Source organism: Bubalus bubalis, chromosome 11 (genome assembly GCF_019923935.1).
Source record: "Bubalus bubalis isolate 160015118507 breed Murrah chromosome 11, NDDB_SH_1, whole genome shotgun sequence".
NCBI lineage: Eukaryota > Metazoa > Chordata > Mammalia > Artiodactyla > Bovidae > Bubalus > Bubalus bubalis.
Window position 1 is genome coordinate 90,606,457 of NC_059167.1, and position 21,523 is coordinate 90,627,979.

At 46.3% G+C, this 21,523-nt stretch overlaps 1 protein-coding gene across 14 annotated transcripts in view; it reads left to right on the forward strand.

Moving 5' to 3' along the window:
• The first annotated feature begins 1,511 nt into the window (after nt 1-1,511).
• Nucleotides 1,512-21,523, forward strand: part of PARP16 (poly(ADP-ribose) polymerase family member 16) — a 59,672-nt gene continuing 39,660 nt past the window's right edge. For all 14 annotated transcript variants that reach the window (XM_025296324.3, XM_025296326.3, XM_044925428.2 and 11 more), the window contains exons 1-2: nt 1,512-2,324; nt 19,549-19,686. In XM_025296324.3, coding sequence (XP_025152109.1) covers nt 2,151-2,324; nt 19,549-19,686 — 312 coding nt within the window. In that variant the 5' untranslated portion in view covers nt 1,512-2,150. The remainder of the gene's footprint in view (nt 2,325-19,548; nt 19,687-21,523) is intronic.

Here is a 21,523-nt window from a genome sequence, read left to right on the forward strand (position 1 = left end):
ACCTAGACAGCATATTAAAAAGCAGAGACATTACTTTGCCGACAAAGATCCATCTAGTCAAAGCTATGGTTTTTCCAGTGGTCATGTATGGATGTGAGAGTTGGACCATAAAGAAAGGAAGCACCGAAGAATTGATGCTCTTGAACTGTGGTGTTGGAGAAGACTCTTGAGAGTCTCTTGGACTGCAAGGAGATCCAACCAGTCCATCCTAAAGGATATCAGTCCTGAATATTCATTTGAAGGACTGATGCTGAAGCTGAAACTCCAATACTTTGGCCACCTGATTTGAAAAACGAACTCATTTGAAAAGACCCTGATGCTGGGAAAGATTGAAGGCAGGAGGAGAAGGGGATGACAGAGGATGAGATGGTTGGATGGCATCACCAACTGGATGGACATGAGTTTGAGCAAACTCCGGGAGTTGGTGATGGTCAGGGAAGCCTGGTGTGCTGTAGTCCATGGGGTCGTAAAGAGTCGGACATGACTGAGCAACTGAACTGACTGAAGAGTTTTTTCTGAGACCATAAGGCTCTCAGACACTTTTTGATGCTTCTGGAGCAGTACAGGTCTCACAGCATCCAGAGGTTTGATGTGGTTTGATGCGGACTCCTGGGAGCAGCCAGCACTGATTGGAAGTGAGTGTGAGCCTGGGAAACCATGTGATGGCTGGTGGTCTAGTCTTGCTCTTTCTCCCAAAGTCATACATAAATGAGAGCAAGGACCTCTCCTCTGAGCTCAGGGTGCTACTCAGTCTGGATGGAGAAGGTTTGGGAAGTTCCTCCCTTGGAGGATGCTTGAGTGCGGAGGTGTGGGCAGGGTGTTGAGGGGCTTCTTGTTGTAGGAATTAGCCATCACGTGTGCTTAGATTTCCATGTGACCATGAGGCCAAAATGTGGGGGTTATCTTAATGGGGTTGTGAGTTGGCAGAGGGGATGAGGGTCTGTCCCTTCCCTCCTGCAGAACTGGGTCAATCTGCCCTCTGCCCGCCCCTATTACTTGTCTCCAGGGGGGCTCCCTTTCTTGGAGGCTCTCAAAGGTCTTGTCTGAGAAGCCAGAGACTTTTGCAGTGCAGCGAATTCTGAAAAGCAGAGGAAAGGTCTTTTGGTTTTTAGAATCTCGGATTCATGCAGCTGGCTGTGGAACCTTGGGCAATCATGGTAGCCCTCTGATACCCAGTTGCCGTGGGTGTTAAATGACTCTTTCTGCGTCAGCCCATTTTGGAGGGATATGATTCCAGAGGGAGGCAGGAGGTGGTAGCAATTCTCCAGGCGAGACCAGCAGGCTGAGCCCGCGGTGGGTCAAAAGTGCGCCTGGGTCAGTTTCTACTCGGGGTTTCAGCGAGGATGGCCGCAGCAGCGAGGGCGACCCCACCCGGGCCGCACACAGGTTAGCCGGCGACCACGCAAGCAGGGGCGCGCGGACGCTCCCAGCACTTGGGAGTGGGCGGAGGCGGACGCGGGAAGGGGCGGGCCCTCGCTGGGCGGGGCGGAGCGCCAGGCCGCGCCCGAGGCTCGGCGCGGACGGCAGGTAGGCCCCTGCGTTCGGGGGGGCGCTGGAGTCCTTCCGAGGGGCGCCGCGCGGCAAGCGGACACCTACAGCTGGCTGAACGCAGGCAACGCCGAGGGCAGCCGGGCGAGCGCTGGGGCTTGCGGCGGCGCCGGTCGAAGGCGGGACAGGAAGGCCCGGGCCGCGCCGCAGCTTCTCCCGCGTAGGGAGCAGGCTCGGGCCGCGGTCCCCTCTGGGGGTGCCCCCACCCCAGGCCGCTTCAGAGGACACGTGTCGGGACGCTGTCGTCTTACCCATGTCATAGCCCCTCCCCCAGGTCCGGGATCCCCGTCCGGCCGGCCCCATTATCCCCCGGCCCACCCCTTGCGCTGGCCCGCGGTCCCGGCCGGGTCCCTCTCCTCACCCGTCCGTCTCCCTGGGCGGCGAGTGGCTCGGCCCCCCGCAGAAGACACTCGTCAGCACGTTCTCACCCTGTCATCTCCTCTCTCCGCCTAGCTCGTCCCCGGCCGAGAGACCCCGGCCCCCTCCAGCCCATTGTCCGCGGGCCCAGCCCCGCGCTGACCGCAGGCTTGGCCCTACCTACCCCCCAACCCCCCGCCCTCGCACCTCGGCGCGTCTCCCCGGACAACGCGCGGCGCTCCGGGATGCAGCCCGCGGGGTGGGCGGCCGTCAGGGAGGCGGCAGGCCGTGACGTGCTGGCCGCCGACCTGCGCTGCAGCTTCTTCGCCTCGGCCCTGCGGAGCTACAAGCGCGACTCAGTGCTGCGGCCCTTCCCCGCGTCCTATGCCCGCCACGACTGCAAGGACTTCGAGGCCCTGGTGAGTGTGCCCCGTCGCCCCCGGCACTGCGTCCGGGCCGCGTTGTGTGTGGAACCCGTGTTTCGTGAAGGTGCCAGCCCCGCACTTAACACTCCCAGCCTGGTCTTGGGGAAGGTTTGTTTCCAGGAGCTCAGAACACTCCCAACACCCTAGATATTGACACTCCCAAGTGACTCCCCGAGATGAAGTGAGGAATTCAACAGTTTCATAGGCCTCCACAGCATTTCCTAGTGAATCAGCTGATTCTGCTAAATAGGAAGTTATCTATCCCTTTGCAAATAATGAGACATCATAAGTTATCAAAGCCACCGGGACCTCATCTTCAGATGATGTAATATGTGGCCAGTACTTTTATAAATTGTAACATATGTCCAGTGCACATGTAAGCTGTTATTTCTCTGATGATTCAGGAGGCACTTAATTTCTTGCAGAGTTCACCTCAGGGTCAGCCTTCCAGATATTAGTTATCTTTGTAATCCAAATATTTGGAATTACCTAGAAAAATCGAACTTGCCAAACTTGCTTCTGTGAGAAATACAAAATCAAAAGCCTATAGGCTTTAAAGACATTGAGTTTGTACTCGGAGGTTTTCTCTCAGAAAAACTCCAGGCCTACTCCGGTTTCATTGGTGAGTTCTGCCAATCAATGAGGAACTAAGTAATTGCAGTCTTGCACAAATTCTTCCAGAGTAAAAAAATAGGATAGTGTAATCTTGATACTAAATCTAATAAGAATGATACAAGGAAATTATAGGCCAATGTCACTGAAAAGTATAAATATAGAGATCATCTATTAGGATCCTAAAATTAGCAATATTTAAAAAGAATAATTACTTATTAATAGGTTGGGTTTTTACCAGAAATGTGAAATTAGTTCAACATTAGAAAATCTCTTAATATTACAAGCCATTTTTACAGAATGTTGATCATGTTTAGAATCAACAGATGTTTAAAATTACCTCTGATGAGGTGGTCAGTATTGGGTGACCTTTTTTGTTTTCACTCCCAGATATTCAAGGGACAACAGCCCAGCTTCCTGGCCCCTGCCTTGTCCACTGCAGCTTAGGTGAGGGGTGTGTGGAGGGGGCTTCCGATCTGGACCACAGTGCATAGGGGTTTCAGGGTACAGGGAATGGGAGGTTGGAGAAAGAGGCAAGCAGACTCACGTCCCCCACTGTTTGTTCTGCAAATTCAAATATTTAATTGTGTGCATTTGTGCTATCAGAGTGTTGGGGAATGAACCTTTCTTCAGTTTTGTCAGTGGATATATACTGAGTTCCTGCTATGGGCTAGGTGCTAAGGATACAAAATTAAAAGAATCAAGGCGAGGTTAACAGTCTGATCAGTTATCCTATGGGGTAAGCCCTATATACAACGTGGAAGCCCAGAGCAGGACTCTACACCTTGGCAGTGGGCTGGAATCAGAGAGCACTAACAATTACAACACCATGCTGAGTCCCTAGGGACATGGAGGATTTGGAGTTGCTGAGAGAAGGAAAGAGGTATTCCAGAAGGAGTAGCAGGATGGGCAGAATACCAGGATCTCACCAAGAAGGACAAGTCTGTGCTTCCGTGTGACTTTTGTGGGGAACAGGAAAAGCTCAGGGCAAGCAGGGCTGGGCATGATCTGCCCAGATGTGTAGATTTTGTCCTTGGTCTGGGAGGGCAGTAGTGACATCCAGGATGTATAAGACCCTTGTGGTGGCAGGGTGACAGGGGGATCTGTTCAGGAGTAGAGAGAGAAAAAACTGGGGGTCAGAGGGACCAAACTCACCAGAGGTGATGCCCCACAATATGCTTTATTGTTTTTTTCCAAGAAACATCCAAATGGACTAGAATGCTCAGCATGTTCTCTTTCTGCTAGAACAGAATCAGGTTACTTTGATGGATATGGGATAAACGCAGAGGGATCTTTGGAGTTGCTCATGCATTGATTTGTTCATGCTTTTTAAAAAATTCATTTTACTTATACAAGTAATGTTTGATTATATTCTTGTTATAAAAAATCCAAGTGATAAAGTATAAGCGCCCCTGATGGAGCTCACCCTGTCCCACATCCCTCTCCATAGCTACTAGTGCACTCAGTTTGAGGCGTATGCTTCCTCCCATACTGGTAATTCCTTAGGAGAGCATTGACAATTTGGGTAGCCCCAAATAGCCGCCTCCTCTGTAGGGATAGACTGTCCTGTGCATGGGGCTCATTTGGGGGCCATTTTTAGACAGTACACTCTTTCTCTCAGGGGCCACTGAAAAAACGCAGATTCTTACCATCCCAACCTGTTACCATTCCTTATTGGGCCCCAGAGTGAGGGAAGTTAGCCCAGGCCATGCAGGTTCTTGGTTTTCTTTTAGGCAGAAAGAGCTTTCAGAAGCTCTTTCTGAGGAGAAACCTCTCACCAGGCAGGGCCTGGCACGACCTCTGGGGGCATGCGCATGTTCTTAGATAAACACACTTTAGGTTTCGCTTTGCCACATGTTACATGAGTTAAAGAAAAGGTGCAGAGAACTTGGCATCTGGACCTGAGTCTCTCTGACTCAAAGGTTAACCTTTAAAAGGGAGTCAGATCTGGACTCGGCCTTTTGGATCATTTTGTGGTTACTTGGAGAAGGAAGGTTTGTAGCTTTTATTTTTTATTTATTTATTTATTTTTTATTACTTACAAAAGTGAGCTCTTTATTTTATTTTCCTTTTTTTTTAAATTTTATTTTATTTTTTAAACTTTACATAATTGTATTAGTTTTGCCAAATATCAAAATGAATCCACCACGGGTATACATGTGTTCCCCATCCTGAACCCTCCTCCCTCCTCCCTCCTCCCTCCCCACACCATCCCTCTGGGTCGTCCCAGTGCACCAGCCCAAAGCATCCAGTATCGTGCATCGAACCTGGACTGGCAACTCGTTTCATACATGATATTTTACATGTTTCAATGTCATTCTCCCAAATCTTCCCACCCTCTCCCTCTCTCTCAGAGTCCATAAGACTGTTTTATACATCAGTGTCTCTTTTGCTGTCTCGTACACAGGGTTATTGTTACCATCTTTCTAAATTCCATATATATGCGTTAGTATACTGTATTGGTGTTTTTCTTTCTGGCTTACTTCACTCTGTATAATAGGCTCCAGTTTCATCCACCTCATTAGAACTGATTCAAATGTATTCTTTTTAATGGCTGAGTAATACTCCATTGTGTATATGTATCACAGCTTTCTTATCCATTCATCTGCTGATGGACATCTGGGTTGCTTCCATGTCCTGGCTATTATAAACAGTGCTGCGATAAACATTGGGGTACACGTGTCTCTTTCCCTTCTGGTTTCCTCAGTGTGTATGCCCAGCAGTGGGATTGCTAGATCATAAGGCAGTTCTCTTTCCAGTTTTTTAAGGAATCTCCACACTGTTCTCCATAGTGGCTGTACTAGCTTGCATTCCCACCAACAGTGTAAGAGGGTTCCCTTTTCTCCACACCCTCTCCAGCATTTATTACTTGTAGACTTTTGGATCGCAGCCATTCTGACTGGTGTGAAATGGTACCTCATAGTGGTTTTGATTTGCATTTCTCTGATAATGAGTGATGTTGAGCATCTTTTCATGTGTTTGTTAGCCATCTGTATGTCTTCTTTGGAGAAATGTCTATTGAGTTCTTTGGCCCATTTTTTGATTGGGTCATTTATTTTTCTGGAGTTGAGCTGTAGGAGTTGCTTGTATATTCTTGAGATTAGTTGTTTGTCAGTTGCTTCATTTGCTATTATCTTCTCCCATTCTGAAGGCTGTCTTTTCACCTTGCTAATAGTTTCCTTTGATGTGCAGAAGCTTTTAAGGTTAATTAGGTCCCATTTGTTTATTTTTGCTTTTATTTCCAATATTCTGGGAGGTGAGTCATAGAGGATCCTGCTGTAATGTATGTCAGAGAGTGTTTTGCCTATGTTCTCCTCTAGGAGTTTTATAGTTTCTGGTCTTACGTTTAGATCTTTAATCCATTTTGAGGATTAAAGACAATCTCTTTAACAAGTGGTGCTGGGAAATATGGTCAACCACTTGTAAAAGAATGAAACTAGAACACTTTCTAACACCATACACAAAAATAAACTCAAAATGGTTTGTAGCCTTTAAAAGTCTCCCATTTTCCATCCCTGATCAGGGAAGATCCTATGTGCCTCAGAGTGACTGAGCTCCTGTGTCACAGCTGCTGGACAAACATCTCCCATTTTAATTTGTTTGGCTAAAAGCACTTGGAAGTAGTGTGAAACAGTGTATCATTTTCAGCCATTTAAAATTAATTTTCTCTACACTATGAGGTGTCCTAACACCTGTAACACACTTGTTGCACTTTCCAAAAATTAGACCTCTGGCTTAAATTACTTCCTTGACAGTTGTCTTCCTGAGACTGCCCCCTGCTGAGCCACACTCTGAGGCTTAGCATGGCTCTGGCCTGTTCTTTCATGGGCTTCCCTGATGGCTCAGATGGTAGAGAATCTGCCTGCAGTATAGGAGACCTGGGTTTGATTATTTCATAGCCCCCCAAATTCCAAATCATCTCTCAAGTGCCTTGTTTGAGAACATTTCTGTCAGTGTCAGCTTTTTGATTTTGTACTAGATCTTTGTATCCCCAGTGCCTGGCCTGGGAGGTGCTTATCAGATGTTTGAGGAATCGCACTGGGTATGTGCTGATTGCCCAGGCTGAGGGTTTTTCATTCTGTTTCTTGGGAAAAGAGTTGACTAAGCTCTTTTCAGGTCAGAGAATCTGTAGCATTCTTGGAATGTCCAATACCCCCTCAGGCTTCAGGTTGTACAGTTCACATTCCTGAATCATGGACACAGAATCTTGTCTCTGGCGTCACACCTGTAAGGTTTTTTGTTCTGTTTTTCCCCCTAGAAAACACCATGCCCTGGTTCTCCATTAGCCTGCAGACCCTTGCTGGGGGTGGGAGATGGGCGGGGATGGCTCTTTTGTATTAATTTCAGCCCCTTACCACCCAAAGTGTGGTTGAGGGCCTGCAGAATCAGCATCACTTCGGAGCTTGTTAGAAATGCAGCTTGTTGGGCTGCACCCCAGACCTACCCAATCAAAATATGCATTTTAAGGAGATCCATGGGTGTTTCTGGGTGTTTGTGGGCTTCCCTTGTGGCTCAGCTGGTAAAGAATCCGCCTGCAATGTGGGAGACCTGGGTTCGATCCCTGGTCGAAGATTGAGAAGATTCCCTGGAGAAGGGAAAGGCTACCCACTTCAGTATTCTGGCCTGGAGAATTCCATGGACTGTATAGTCCATGGGGTCACAAACAGTCAGACACGACTGAGCGACTTTCACTGGGGGTTTGTGTGCCTAGTAAAGCCTGAGAAGCACTGCAGCTAGTCTACACTGTTCCCATCTCCTATTCGGGGGCCCAAACTTCTCCAGTGACTGTTGATTCAGGTCTGGCTTATAATGTCTAGACAAACTGACTCCTCAATGTCTGGATTAAAATGTGAATAAACTTCTTCCCTGCCCCAGGGCATGCCTGCCCTCTCCAGGCCACCCCCTCTCTGTCCATGCAAACTCTGCTTCATCCTTTCAGATACAGCTGGAACCTCCTCTTATTCTGTGCCTCCACTTCCTAGCAGGTAGGAGTCCTTCGTCTGGGTTCCTACACAATTTTAACAAATTTGCTCTTATAAATAATGCTGTGGCAGGAATTCCCCTGGGGTCCAGTGGTTAGGACACCATGCTTTTGTTGCCAAGGGCACGGGTTTGATCCCTGGTCAGCAAACTAAGGTCCTTCTATTACATTAATCATTGCTTATATCTTTAGTTATTTTCTTGAAGTAAATTCCAAAAGCTGAAATTGTGGCTCATCAGCTAACAGACCTTTCTAAGGAAGGCTTTTGTTGCTTATTTCCAGATTGGAAATTGAATATTAACATTTACCGGGAAGATCATTCCCCCTTACAGGGCCTCAATGTTGGCTTGAATTGGAATTACCTGAGAAGCTTCAGAAACTACTGACATCTGGGTCTCACCGCGTAGATATTCTGATTTAATTGGTTTGAGGTGGAACCTAGGCATTGTGTTTTTTGTTTATTTGTAGAGAATATATAGTTTACATTTTTTTCTAGTGATTGATTTGATCCTTTCATGGGCACTCATGCTGAGTAGTGGAGGAAATGGTAGCAGACGGATTCAGTGTGGCCAATAAGTGCCCTTTAGGTACACACTTGGTATCTCAGTGTAAACCTCTCAATCTCTCAGATTATTTTTTTATTTCTGTTTTCAGGAAGACTGTGTGTAATGCATTTAATCCTCCTAATAACTCAGTGATGTAGATTCTGTTATCATCTCTGTCACCATCCGCTCATCAGTATATGAGGTGGAGGCAGACAACTCTCCAGCTTCCAGGTGATGCTGGTGTGGGGTTAGGGTAGAAAACTACCGTTTTAAAGGGTCCCTGTGATGACTCTTTTTATGAAGAGGACTCTTGTAGACTCTCAACCCTAATCTGTTTTAGTCAATCTGAATTTTCATACCTTCAGTTCAGTTCATTTAGTCACTCAGTTGTGTCTGACTCTTTTTGACCCCAGGACTGCAGCATGCCAGGGTTCCCTGTTCATTATCAACTCCCGAAGCTTGCTAAAACTCTTGTCCATCCAGTCCGTGATGCCATCCAACCATCTCATCCTCTGTTTTCCCCTTCTCCTCCTGCCTTCAGTCTTTCCCAGCATCAGGGTCTTTTCTAATGAGTCAGTTCTTCACATCAGGTGGCCAAAGTATTGGAGTTTCAGCTTCAGAATCAGTCCTTCCAGTGAATATTCAGGACTGATCTTCTTTAGGATGGACTGGTTGGATCTCCTTGCAGTCCAAGTGACTCTCAAGAGTCTTCTCCAACACCACAGTTCAAAAACATCAATTCTTCAGTGCTCAGCTTTCTTTATGGTCTAACTCTCACATCCATACATGACTACTAGAAAAAAGTAGCTTTAACTACATGGACCTTTGTTGGCAAAGTAATGTCTCTGCGTTTTAATATGCTATGTTGGTCATAGCTTTTCTTCCAAGGAGCAAGCGTCTTTTAATTTCATGGCTGCAGTCACCATCTGCAGTGATTTTGGAGCCCCCCAAAATAAAGTCTGTCATGGTTTCCATTGTTTCCCCAACTATTTGCCATGAAATTATGGGACCGAATGCCATGATTTCTGTTTTTTGAATGTTGAGTTTTAAGCCAACTTTTTCACTCTCCTCTTTCACTTTTATCAAGAGACTCTTTAGTTCTTCTTCGCTTTCTGCCATAAGGGTGGTGTCATCTGTGTATCTGAGGTTATTGACATTTCTCCTGACAATTTTGATTCCAGCTTGTGCTTCATCCAGCCTGGCGTTTCGCATGATGTACTCTACATATAAGTTAAATAAGCAGGGTAACAATGTACAGCCTTGATGTACTCCTTTCCCAACTGGAGAAGGGAATGTCAAACCACTTCAGTATTCTTGCCTTGAGAACCCCATGAATGGTATGAAAAGGCAAAAAGATAGGACACCGAAAGACAAACTCCTCAGGTCAGTAGGTGCCCAATATGTTACTGGAGAAGAGTGGAGAAATAACTCCAGAAAGAATGAAGGGATGGAGCCAGAGCAAAAACAGCGCCCAGTTGTGGATGTGACTGGTGATAGAAGCAAGGTCCGATGCTGTAAAGAGCAATATTGCATAGAAACCTGGAATGTCAGGTCCATGAATCAAGGCAAATTGGAAGTGGTCAAACAGGAGATAGCAAGAGTGAATATCGACATTTTAGGAATCAGTGAACTAAAATGGACTGGAATGGGCGAATTTAACTCAGATGACCATTATATCTACTACCGTGGGCAAGAATCCCATAGAAGAAATGGAGTAGCCCTCACAGTCAACTAAAGAGTCCGAAATGCAGTACTTGGGGGCAATCTCAGAAATGACAGAATGATCTGTGTTCGTTTCAAGGCAAACCATTCAATATCACAGCAATCCAAGTCTATGCCCCAACCAGTAATGCTGAAGAAGGTGAAGTTGAATGTTTCGATGAAGACTAACAAGACCTTCTAGAACTCACGCCCCCAAAAGATGTCCTTTTCATTACAGGAGACCGGAATGCAAAAGTAGGAAGTCAAGAGCTACCTGGAGTAACAGGCAAATTTGACCTTGGAGTACAAAATGAAGCAGGGCAAAGGCTAACAGTTTTGCCAAGAGAACAAACATCCTTTTCCAACAACACAAGAGAAGATTCTACACGTGGACATCACCAGATGGTCAATGCTGAAATCAGTTTGATTATATTCTTTGCAGTTAAAGGTGGAGAAGCTCTATACAGTCAGCAAAAGCAAGACCAGGAGCTGACTGTGACTCAGATCATGAACTCCTTATTGCAAAATTCAGACTTAAATTGAAAAAAGTAAGGAAAACCACTAGGCACGCCTAAACCATTTAGGCGTGACCTGAATCAGATCCCTTATGATTATACAGTGGAAGTGACAAACAGATTCCAGAGATTAGATCTGATAGATAGAGCGCCTGGAGAACCATGGATGGAGGTTCATGACACTGTACAGGAGGCGGTGATCAAGACCATCCCCAAGAAAAAGAAATGCAAAAAAGGCAAAATGGTTGTCTTAGGAGGCCTTACAAATAGCTGAGAAAAGATGAGAAGGTAAAGGCAAAGGAGAAAAGGAAAGATATACTCATTTGAATGCAGAGTCCCAAAGACTAGCAAGGAGAGATAAGAAAGCCTTCCTCAGCAATCAATGCAAAGAAATAGAGGAAAACAATAGGATGGGAAAGACCAGAGATCTCTTCAAGAAAATTAGAGACACCAAGGGACCATTTCATGCAAAGATGGACACAATAAAGGACAGAAATGGTATGGACCTAACAGAAGCAGAAGATATTAAGAAGAGGTGGCGAGAATACTTAGAAGAACTGCACAAAAAAGATCCTCATGACCCAGATATTCATGATGGTGTGATCACTTACCTAGAGCCAGACATCCTGGAATGAGAAGTCAAGTGGGCCCTAGGAAGCATCACTATGAACAAAGCTAGTGGAGGTGATGGAATTCCAATTGAGCTGTTTCACATCCTGAAAGATGATGCTATGAAAGTGCTGCACTCAATATGCCAGCAAGTTTGGAAAACTCAGCAGTGGCCACAGGACTGGAAAAGGCCAGTTTTCATTCTATTCCCAAAGAAAGGCAATGCCAAACAATGTTCAAACTGCTGCACAATTGCACTCATCTCACACGTGAGCAAAGTAATGCTCAAAATTCTCAAGCCTGGCTTCAACAGTACATGAACTGTGAACTTCCAGATGTTCAAGCTGCATTTAGAAAAAGCAGAGAAACCAGAGATCAGATTGCCAACATCTGTTGGATCATTGAAAAAGCAAGAGAGTTCCAGAAAATCTTCTGTTTTATTAACTACGCCAAAGCCTTTGACTGTGTGGATCACAACAAACTGGAAATTTCTTTAAGAGATGGGAATACCAGACCACCTTACCTGCCTCCTGAGAAATCTGTATGTAGGTCAAGAAGCAGGAGTTAGAACTGGACTTGGAACAAGAGACTGGTTCCAAATAAGAAAAGGAGTACATCAAGGCTGTATGTTGTCACCCTGCTTATTTAACTTAAACATGCTGAGTACATCATGTGAAATGCCAGGCTGGATGAAGCACAAGCTGGAATCAAGATTGTCAGGAGGAATGTCAATAACCTCAGATACATAGATGACACCACGCTTATGGCAGAAAGCGAAGAACTAAAGAGCCTCTTGATGAAAATGAAAGAGGAGAGTGAAAAAGTTGGCTTAAAATTCAGTGTTCAGAAAATTAAGGTCATGGCATTCGGTCCCATCATTTCATGGCAAATAGTTGGGGAAACAATGGAAACCATGACAGACTTTATTTTGGGGGGCTCCAAAATCACTGCAGATGGTGACTACAGCCATGAAATTAAAAGATGCTTGCCCTTTGGAAGAAAGGCTATGACCAACCTAGACAGCATATTAAAAAGCAAAGACATTACTTTGCCAACAAAGGTCCATGTAGTCAAAGCTATGTTTTTTCCATTAGTCATGTATGGATGTGAGAGTTAGACTATAAAGAAAGCTGAGTGCTGAAGAATTGATGCTTTTGAACTGTGATGTTGGAGAAGACTCTTGAGTCTCTTGGACTGCAAGGAGATCCAACCAGTCCATCCTAAAGGAGATCAGTGCTGAATATTCATTGGAAGGACTGATGCTAAAGCTGAAACTCCAATACTTTGGCCACCTGATGCGAAGAACTGACTCATTAGAAAAGACCATGATGCTGGGAACGATTGAAGGCAGGAGGAGAAGGGGATGAGAGAGGATGAGATGGTTGGAGGCATCGATGGACATGAGTTGAAGCAAGCTCCGGGAGTTGGTGATGGACAAGGAAGCCTGGCGTGCTGCTGTCCCTGGGGTCGCAAAGAGATGGAGATGACTGAGTGACTGAACTGAACTTTCCCAATTTGGAAACAGTCTCTTGTTCTATGTCCAGTTCTAACTGTTGCTTCTTGACCTGCATACAGATTTCTCATGAGGCAGGTAAGGTTGTCTGTTATTCCCGTGTCTTTAAGAATTTTCCACAGTTTGTTGTGATCCACACAGGCAAAGGCTTTGGTGTAGTCAATAAAGCATAAGTAGATGTTTTTCTGGAACTGTCTTTCTTTTTCTATGATCCAGTGGACGTTGGCAATTTGATCTCTGGTTCCTCTGCCTTTTCTAAATCCAGCTTGAACATCTGGAGGTTTTTTACCTTAGGTTTGTGCAAGGTGAACCTGTATGCAGCTGTGCTGTCTTATCTTTCCTGCTTTCACGGCAGTGGGCCACCCCATTTTTCCAGGTGTCATTCTGTTGTCAGGTCCCTGAGGCTGGTGACCTTGGCTGTACCTTTGGTTCATTTCCTTCCAGCACCTCCACCCACAGCTAGTAATCATGGCCTCAGACATCTTCCTAGACAAGGGTTTTTTTTTTTTTTTTTTTCAGATGTTCTTTCCTGCTGCCAGCCCTTCTAGGACAACATTGCTTAACATCTAAGCCTGAGTATCCCCGCTTTTCCTGGTGATAAGAATCAACTGTGGCAACTTCTGTAAACACAGTATCTTGGGCCACGTCCCAGGAGAATTTGATCTGGGGTGTTGCCTGGTGTCCGCCGAGCTGTCCTGTGCCCCTCCCAACTCTCTCCCTCCCTCATCCGCCCCAACCCGGACCCGAAGCAAGGAGACTGAGTTGTCTCCTCTTAAGGTCATTGGTCCCCTCTCTTTTCTGCTTGTCCCCTGCTGGTTCCCTGCTCTTGGTTTCTCAGTCACGCAGACCACCTTTTCTTTCTCAAACCCCTTTGACCACTTCAGTTCAGTTCAGTCGCTCAGTCATGTCCGTCTCTTTGCGACCCCATGAATCGCAGCACGCCAGGCCTCACTGTCCATCACCAACTCCCGGAGTTCACCCATACTCATGTCCATCGAGTCAGTGATGCCATCCAGCCATCTCATCCTTTGTCGTCCCCTTCTCTTCCTGCCCCCAATCCCTCCCAGCATCAGAGTCTTTTCCAATGAGTCAACTCTTCCCATGAGGTGGCCAAAGTACAAAGTGGAGTTTCAGCTTTAGCATCATTTCCTTCCAAAGAAATCCCAGGGCTGATCTCCTTCAGAATGGACTGGTTGGATCTCCTTGCAGTCTAAGGGACTCTCAAGAGTCTTCTCCAACACCACAGTTCAAAAGCATCAATTCTTCGGCGCTCAGCCTTCTTCACAGTCCAACTCTCACATCCATACATGACCACAGGAAAAACCATAGCCTTGACTAGACGAACCTTTGTTGGCAAAGTAATGTCTCTGCTTTTGAATATGCTATCTAGGTTGGTCATAACTTTCCTTCTAAGCAGTAAGCGTCTTTTAATTTCATGGCTGCAGTCACCATCTGCAGTGATTTTGGAGCCCCCAAAAATAAAGTCTAACACTGTTTCCACTGTTTGCCCATCTATTTCCCATGAAATGATGGGACCAGATGCCATGATCTTCGTTTTCTGAATGTTGAGCTTTAAGCCAACTTTTTCACTCTCCACCTTCACTTTCATCAAGAGGCTTTTTAGTTCCTCTTCACTTTCTGCCATAAGGGTGGTGTCATCTGCATATCTGAGGTTATTGATATTTCTCCCAGCAATCTTGATTCCAGCTTGTGTTTCTTCCAGTCCAGCGTTTCTCATGATGTACTCTGCATATAAGTTAAATAAGCAGGGTGACAGTATACAGCCTTGACGTTCTCCTTTTCCTATTTGGAACCATTTTGTTGTTCCATTAGCAGTGTCCAATGTTCAGGACTTGCCCAGGCTCCTTCAGCCACTTCTCCAACTGAATCCTTCCTTATTCCTTAGAGCAGAGGCTGCAAAAATGTGGCCTGTGGGATGACAGGTTTTGTTTTTCATCTGTTCTTTTACAAGCAAGAAAAAAGTCCGAGGCTCTACAGCCTGGGTAGAGGTGGCCCTTAGGCAGAGAGCAGCTGGAGGTCGGTGGCTGGGCCCTTTGGTAGGCTTCCAGTGCAACACAGTCCTCACTGCTCTTTCCTAGACAACCTCTTTCTCTTCTTCATCACTTGCCTGGCCTTGGGGCATTTGAGCCCTGGACCATCTTTAGGAAGAGGCACTGTTCCCTTCTCTGCCTCTTTGCCATGCTCTTTCCCACTGGGAGTTCTCTTCCTCTCAGAATTCTACACCCTCACTTAAGGTTCCATTCCCACCCTACTTGCTTTGAAAACCCTTCCGTCTGCCTTCCCCTCAGCCCCCATAAATGCCTACCCTCCTCCTGAACACTTTACCCTCAATCCAGTTGTTGATAAATGCCTTCTAATATCACCAACTGTGGTTCCTTACTCTTGTCTAGATGGAGAGTTTGTCTTCTTGACACCGCCCCCCCAACCCCACCCCCGATACCACACATGACATACATCTTTCTTCTTAAGCCCTTTGACAGGCTTAGGCATAGACAGTAGCTAGCTGTCTTGGCTGTGTTATTCAGGAAACATACCTAGAGCTTCCCAAGCAGCCTCTTAAAGTTCTCCTAGAATTACTCTCAGAGAAGGCAATGGTACCCCACTCCAGTACTCTTGACTGGAAAATCCCATGGACGGAGGAGCCTGGTGGGCTGCAGTCCATGGGGTTGCTAAGAGTCGGACACAACTGAGCAATTTCACTTTCATGTATTGGAGAAGGAAATGGCAACGCACTCCAGTGTTCTTGCCTGGAGAATCCCAGGGACGGGGGAGCCTGGTGGGCTGCCGTCTATGGGGTCGCACAGAGTTGGACACGACTGAAGCGACTTAGCAGCAGCAGCAGCAGAATTGCTCTTTTGGGCTAAAATAGTCCACTACTAAATTTCTCCATTGATTTGGTAGGAAAGCATCATGGAGAATGAACTTGTGTCAGGTAGCCTGGCTTCGTGCTCTGCCTTGCCACTGAACAGCTGTGTGACCCTAGGCAAGGTACTTGAACTCTCCAAGCCTCAGTTTCCTCATTTTTATGTATGTTTGTATGTATGTACATATATATTTTTTAAAATTAAAAAAATTCCTTTTATTGAAGTATTCTTGATTTACAGTATTAAGTTTCAGGTGTATAACACAGTGATTCATAATTTTTAAAGGTTATACTCCCTTTGTAGTTAATATTAACTATGTTTCCTTCACTGCACAATACGTCCTTGCAGCTTGTCTATTTTCACATAGTAGTTTGGGCTTCATAACCCCCTACCCACTTCCGGAGAAGGCAATGGCACCCCACTCCAGTACTCTTGCCTGGCAAATCCCATGGACAGAGGAGCCTGGTGGGCTGCAGTCCATGGGGTCGCGAAGAGTCGGACACGACTGAGCAACTTCCCTTTCACTTTTCACTTTCATGCATTGGAGAAGGAAATGGCAACCCAGTCCAGTGTTCTTGCCTGGAGAATCCCAGGGACGGGGGAGCCTGGTGGGCTGCCATCTTATGGGGTCGCACAGAGTCGGACACGACTGAAGCGACTTAGCGGTAGCAGCACCCCCTTCCTACCCCTCCTCCCTTTCCTCCTCCCACTGATAACCACTAGTTCTCTATATCTGTATTTGTTTGTTTTGTTATATTTACTAGTTTTATTTTTTGATTCCACATATAGGTGATATCATACAGCATTTGTCTTTCTCTGTCAGACTTATTTCACTTAGCACAATGCCCTCCAAGTCCATCTGTGTTGTTGCAAATGGGAATAATGCAACAGCAGTGCCCCCCTGTGTGGGCAGGCAGCTGGGAAGAGCCTGGGCCTAGCTCAGGGTTGAGAGGGTCTCTCCCACGTCCATAGACTGAACCCCTGAAAGGGGCCTGGCCTAGCTGACAGTCTCTTGTGAGGCCTCCATGACTCGATCTGGACTGCTGGCAAAGGCTGTGGGCTCGCAGGTGGGATCTGAGAGCAGCGATGGGTATGGTCATTCCAATGGGAGGTAAGACTCTGGCATAACAGGTGTGGACCAGGAGTAGGAAAGATGCCAGTGGAGACCACGGTGTACCTGAGGGTATATCATTTGGAATGCATCTTCAGGTACCCTCAGTGGCTCCATGTTGCCTACAGAGCAAAAGTCAAGAGTCCCCAAGGAGGGTACAGCGTCCTTCACAGGCTGATCTCAAGTCGTCTTCTCACTCCTGCTCCTCCTGGTGACGCTTCCGCCACACTCTTAAGCTGTAGCCACACTGAACCCGTTGCAGTGAATGATGACAACTCTCGGCAGCCCCACTAACTTCCTGCCTTCTTACTGCTCTAAGCACAGTGCTAGTTTAACTTGGTTTACCTTTGGCAGGAGCTTCAGAAGTGGCTAATTTCATTCCAATTATATGTTTGAGGAAACTGAAACACAGGAAGTTCACCCCCCCAGGTCATACAACTCGTAAGGGGTGGGCCCAGATTTGGACCTGAGCCACCCGGGAAAAGAGCTTGCGGTTAACTTCCCTTGTTGCCCTCGATGCCCCTGAGTACAGGCGGCACTGCCGTGCTGCTTGTGCCTTTGCCTGTCAGGCCCGTCACACAGCACTCCCCTTCAAAGCCTTTTCTGACCGCTCCCTCTTTTCCCAGCACCTACCCAACAGGAGTCTCTCTTGTTCCCCTTTGTAGTTTGTACCCCTCTTTGTTATGACAGTGAATAGTTGTAAGTTATGATTATTTCTCTTTCTGCTTCCCTACTGTGTAGCATCAATTCTTGTGGAGCATCCACACATCCCTGTTTTTAAATTGGATCCCCACTGATGGCCCACAAAGCATACAGATTTAGTTTTATCAGAAACCTGAGTCTGTTGATTGCATCTTTAGAAACAGAGACGGGAATAAAACAACTCTGAAATGTTACAGGGTTAGGGAATAAACCCCCCAAGGTTTGCAACTGTGAACTAGCTAGAAACAGAGGAAAGAACTGCTGGTATTCATGAAGTACCAACTACATCCCTAGGAAAGGTATGTGTTGTCCAGGGAGAAATGCAAATTAGAAGAAAAGAAAGGGACATACACTGTATAGACCAGGCGCTGAGATTCTGTTACCTTCTTTGATCTTCCTGACAACCTACATGGAGATAGATAGTGGGGTTCGCATGTTAGAGAGGAGATCGAGGCTCAGCCAGGTCTAGTGGCGGAGCCAGGTCTAAGGAGTGGGGATTCAACCTGAGATCCATCTTTTCTTTCCTCTACATCCAGGGAAACAGAACTTGGAAAACACAGGACAGTCCTTGGTCTTGGGGAATCCTGGCTAATTTGGAGAGACAGTACTGGGGCTGAGTGCTTTAGGGGTTTGGAGGAGAGGGGTTTCCTGGGTTGGTAGAGTTGGGGGAAGGGGCATTCCAGGGGACTGAGTGAGCAAAGCTTGGAGGGAGTATGTTCACAGGTGGCACCAGTCTGCAGTGGTGTTTTAAATCCCATTCTGGAGAGATTTGGCTTCTAGTCAGTTCTAATTTCTGAGCAAAAGCTACAGATACCTCTCTGCTAGTCTAGGTTCCCCAGTCGCTTATCAGAAATCCTGCCACCGAATCTGTTGTGGAATTCAGATTCTGCCTGATTTTACAGAGGCAATATTGTCCACCTCACACACCAGGTACTAGCTTATGTCAGAAGGCTCTGGGATGGATCACAACTCACAACAGGCATTCCATTTCTGCAGAAGTCCTTGTTGTAGTCCACAAAGAGGTCCAGGAGCTAGTCTTTGCCCTCAAATGTGACAACTCAGGTATTAAGGAGATGAGATTCACATTGAGTGACTGCAGGAACTGCTCTGGTCTAATGAAGCCCCATGCTCCACGGAGGCTGGCCCCTCTAGTAACAATATCATAAACATAACTACCAGGGTCCTCACAAAATGTCACCACACTCAGGGAAACCCCAACCATGGATTCCCCACTCACAGTGTCTTCCAGTCCAGCTGCAGTTACCATTTGGGTTGTAGTTACCATAAGCAGTGTTGCTTAGTTATGTATGTAATTGCTATATTTCTTTTATCTGATCTCCAGGGGAACAGGTGGATAGGAAATTAACTCACGCTGAAGGGAAAAGGCGTTGTTAACCCTTTACCCACAGTATACACTGTGTATTTGGTAACATCTCCAGCAGGGTGCATCCCATAATCAAGTATTGAAAGTCCTGCAGAAAAAGACATTGTGTTAATAGTAACACAAAATGAGATAATTCGATGAAATGAACTTCACATCTGCTCGGGTTAAGTTTTTAAAAAATTTTATTTATCTCTTTATTCTTGGCTGTGCTGCATGGGCCTTTCTCTAGTTGTGGTGCTCGAGCTCCTCGTTGCTGTGACTTTTCTTGTGGAGCACGGGCTCCAGGCTGTGTGAGGCAGTATTTGCAGGTCCCCGCTCCAGAGCACAGGCTTGGTGGTTGTGGCTTAGTTGCTCAGTGGCATTGGTATCTTCCGGACCAAGGATCGAACCCAAATCTCCTGCATTGGCAGGTGAATTTTTTTTATCACTGAGCCACTACGGAAGCCCTTCAGGTTAGGTTTTGTATCAGTTGAGTTACATATAACCTTCCAGTGTTCAGAGCGTTAGGAGTTGGGCAGTATTTGGAAAGGCATTTTGCCCTCTTAAGAAATTCCTTGGACCATGAAAGAGGTGCAAGTTGCCTGCCTTACCACTAGAGGGCACCTGGTTACTATCATTTTTCCCCAGGATCCTTGCTAACAGAAGTTTTCCTCACTTCAGCTTGCAGATGCCAGCAAGTTACCTAACCTGAAAGAACTTCTCCAGTCCTCAGGAGAAAAAGACCCATGGGCCTGGGACCTGATGAGCTGGATTTTATCGTCAAAGGTCCTGACAATCCACAGTGCAGGGAAGTCAGAGGTGAGACTTTGGTGTATAGGATCACAGATTCCTGGGCCTGGAGAGCTGTGGGACCTCTTTGTGCACCAGCATGACCTGGGCAGCTTGTTGAAAATGTAGATTCCTGGACCCTATCCCCAGAGATTCTGATTCTGTGTCTAGAGTGGGGCCCAGGAGTTTGCATATTGGCAGGGCAAAGCTGTGTTCTCCCTCCTTACTAGCTGTGTGACACTGAGTAGGTTACTGGGTACATTTCGGTACCTGGGTTTTCATTCTGTAAAATGGGAATAATAATAGCATACTTCTATCAGTGAACTGGCTCTGGGAATTAAATGAATTTTCTCACTTAGAATAATGCCTAAGGACACATGCTAAGGGCTCAGAAAATGTTGGCTATCACAAGCACCCCAGACATTTCTAACAAGGGGGGGATCCTTGACCACAGCTTAAAAGATTCCTGCTCTCAGGAAGCAACGAGGCAGACTGAAGTGGTGGATATCCTCAGGCTGGGTTCAGATCCCGTCTATTACTTAGTCTTCTGTGCCCTATTTGTAAAATGAGAATTTACAATTCAGAAGGGAGGTATGGCAGAATGTGTCACCCCCAGTATAGTTTCTGGCACAGGACAGACACTCCGTAATTTGGCTTCCCTTGCCTGGCTGGGATCTTACAGGGACAGGCTGGGATGACAAGGGTCAAAGTGTAGACCCACAGATCGCTGATCTGGTGTTCTTACCTCTAAGTGGTAACAGGGGTTTGTCTATACCATTCTTCACTTAATCATTTTTAATTTAAAAGCATTTGATTTTATAAGTTCCTGCTAAAGACAAAAATCCTCCTTACGTGGCCTAGAATTTGGTATCTCAGTTTCTGGGGTCTAGGGACATCCCCCATCCACGTTGGGTGGTAAGAAAACATCAGCATCCTGGAGTGGGAGTCAGGATACCTGTGTTCAGGTCCAGGCTGGGCTGCTAACTCCTGGGTTATGCTCTTTGGGTTTCACTTTCGTCATCTGTTAAATTTAGATTTACTCCTTCCTCATCAGGCGTTTACTGGCTGTTGGGTGTTATAGGCAAAGTAGATACAGCAATTGCTTCTTGATGTTTGATTATAGAGCAGTTAAATTCCATTAAAATATGAAGTGTTGGGATCCAGGGTTATCAACTTTTTATTTATCATGCCCAAGTAAGGACATTAGTCTACCGCATATCATTTTACAAAAGGATATTTTAATATGAAAAAGGGAGGATGGCCCTGACCTCGGGCTAAAAGGATAGTTCTTTTAAAGAAGGGCTCATGGCAACCTTACATCAGTGTAAATATATCTGTGAGATTGCCCTTATTTTTGTCATTTAATCATAACCCAGAGAAAACTTTACCACAGACTGACTTTGGTCTGGGATGTACTGTTGGAAAATTACAGAAATGATGCGGTCTCTGCCCTGAAGAGCATTATTACCCCTTAGGAAGGAGTTCATCCTTGCATATCAGTTGACCTCTCCTGCATCACAAACCATCCCCAAAATCTACTGGCTTGCAACAACACGGACTGCTTCTCACAATTCTCTGGGTTGGTCAGGTGGTTCTCCTGAGCAGAGCTGGCTCACGCGGGGCTGTCCTAGGGTAACCTCACTTAAGCGTATGGGGCTTCAGCTATCCCAGTTGAAGGCTGTTGTGGCTGGTGCCTGCTTCTACAAGGCTGTCATCCTGTAGAGGGTTTGCAGGGCTTGTGAAGGGTTCCCAGCAGCAGACAAGGGAAAGGGAAGCTCTTTTCAGGTCTCTGCCGTATGCTTACCAAGGTCCCATTAGCCAAGAGAAGTGAAGATTTAAGGGGTGGAGAAATTGATTCCATCTCCCT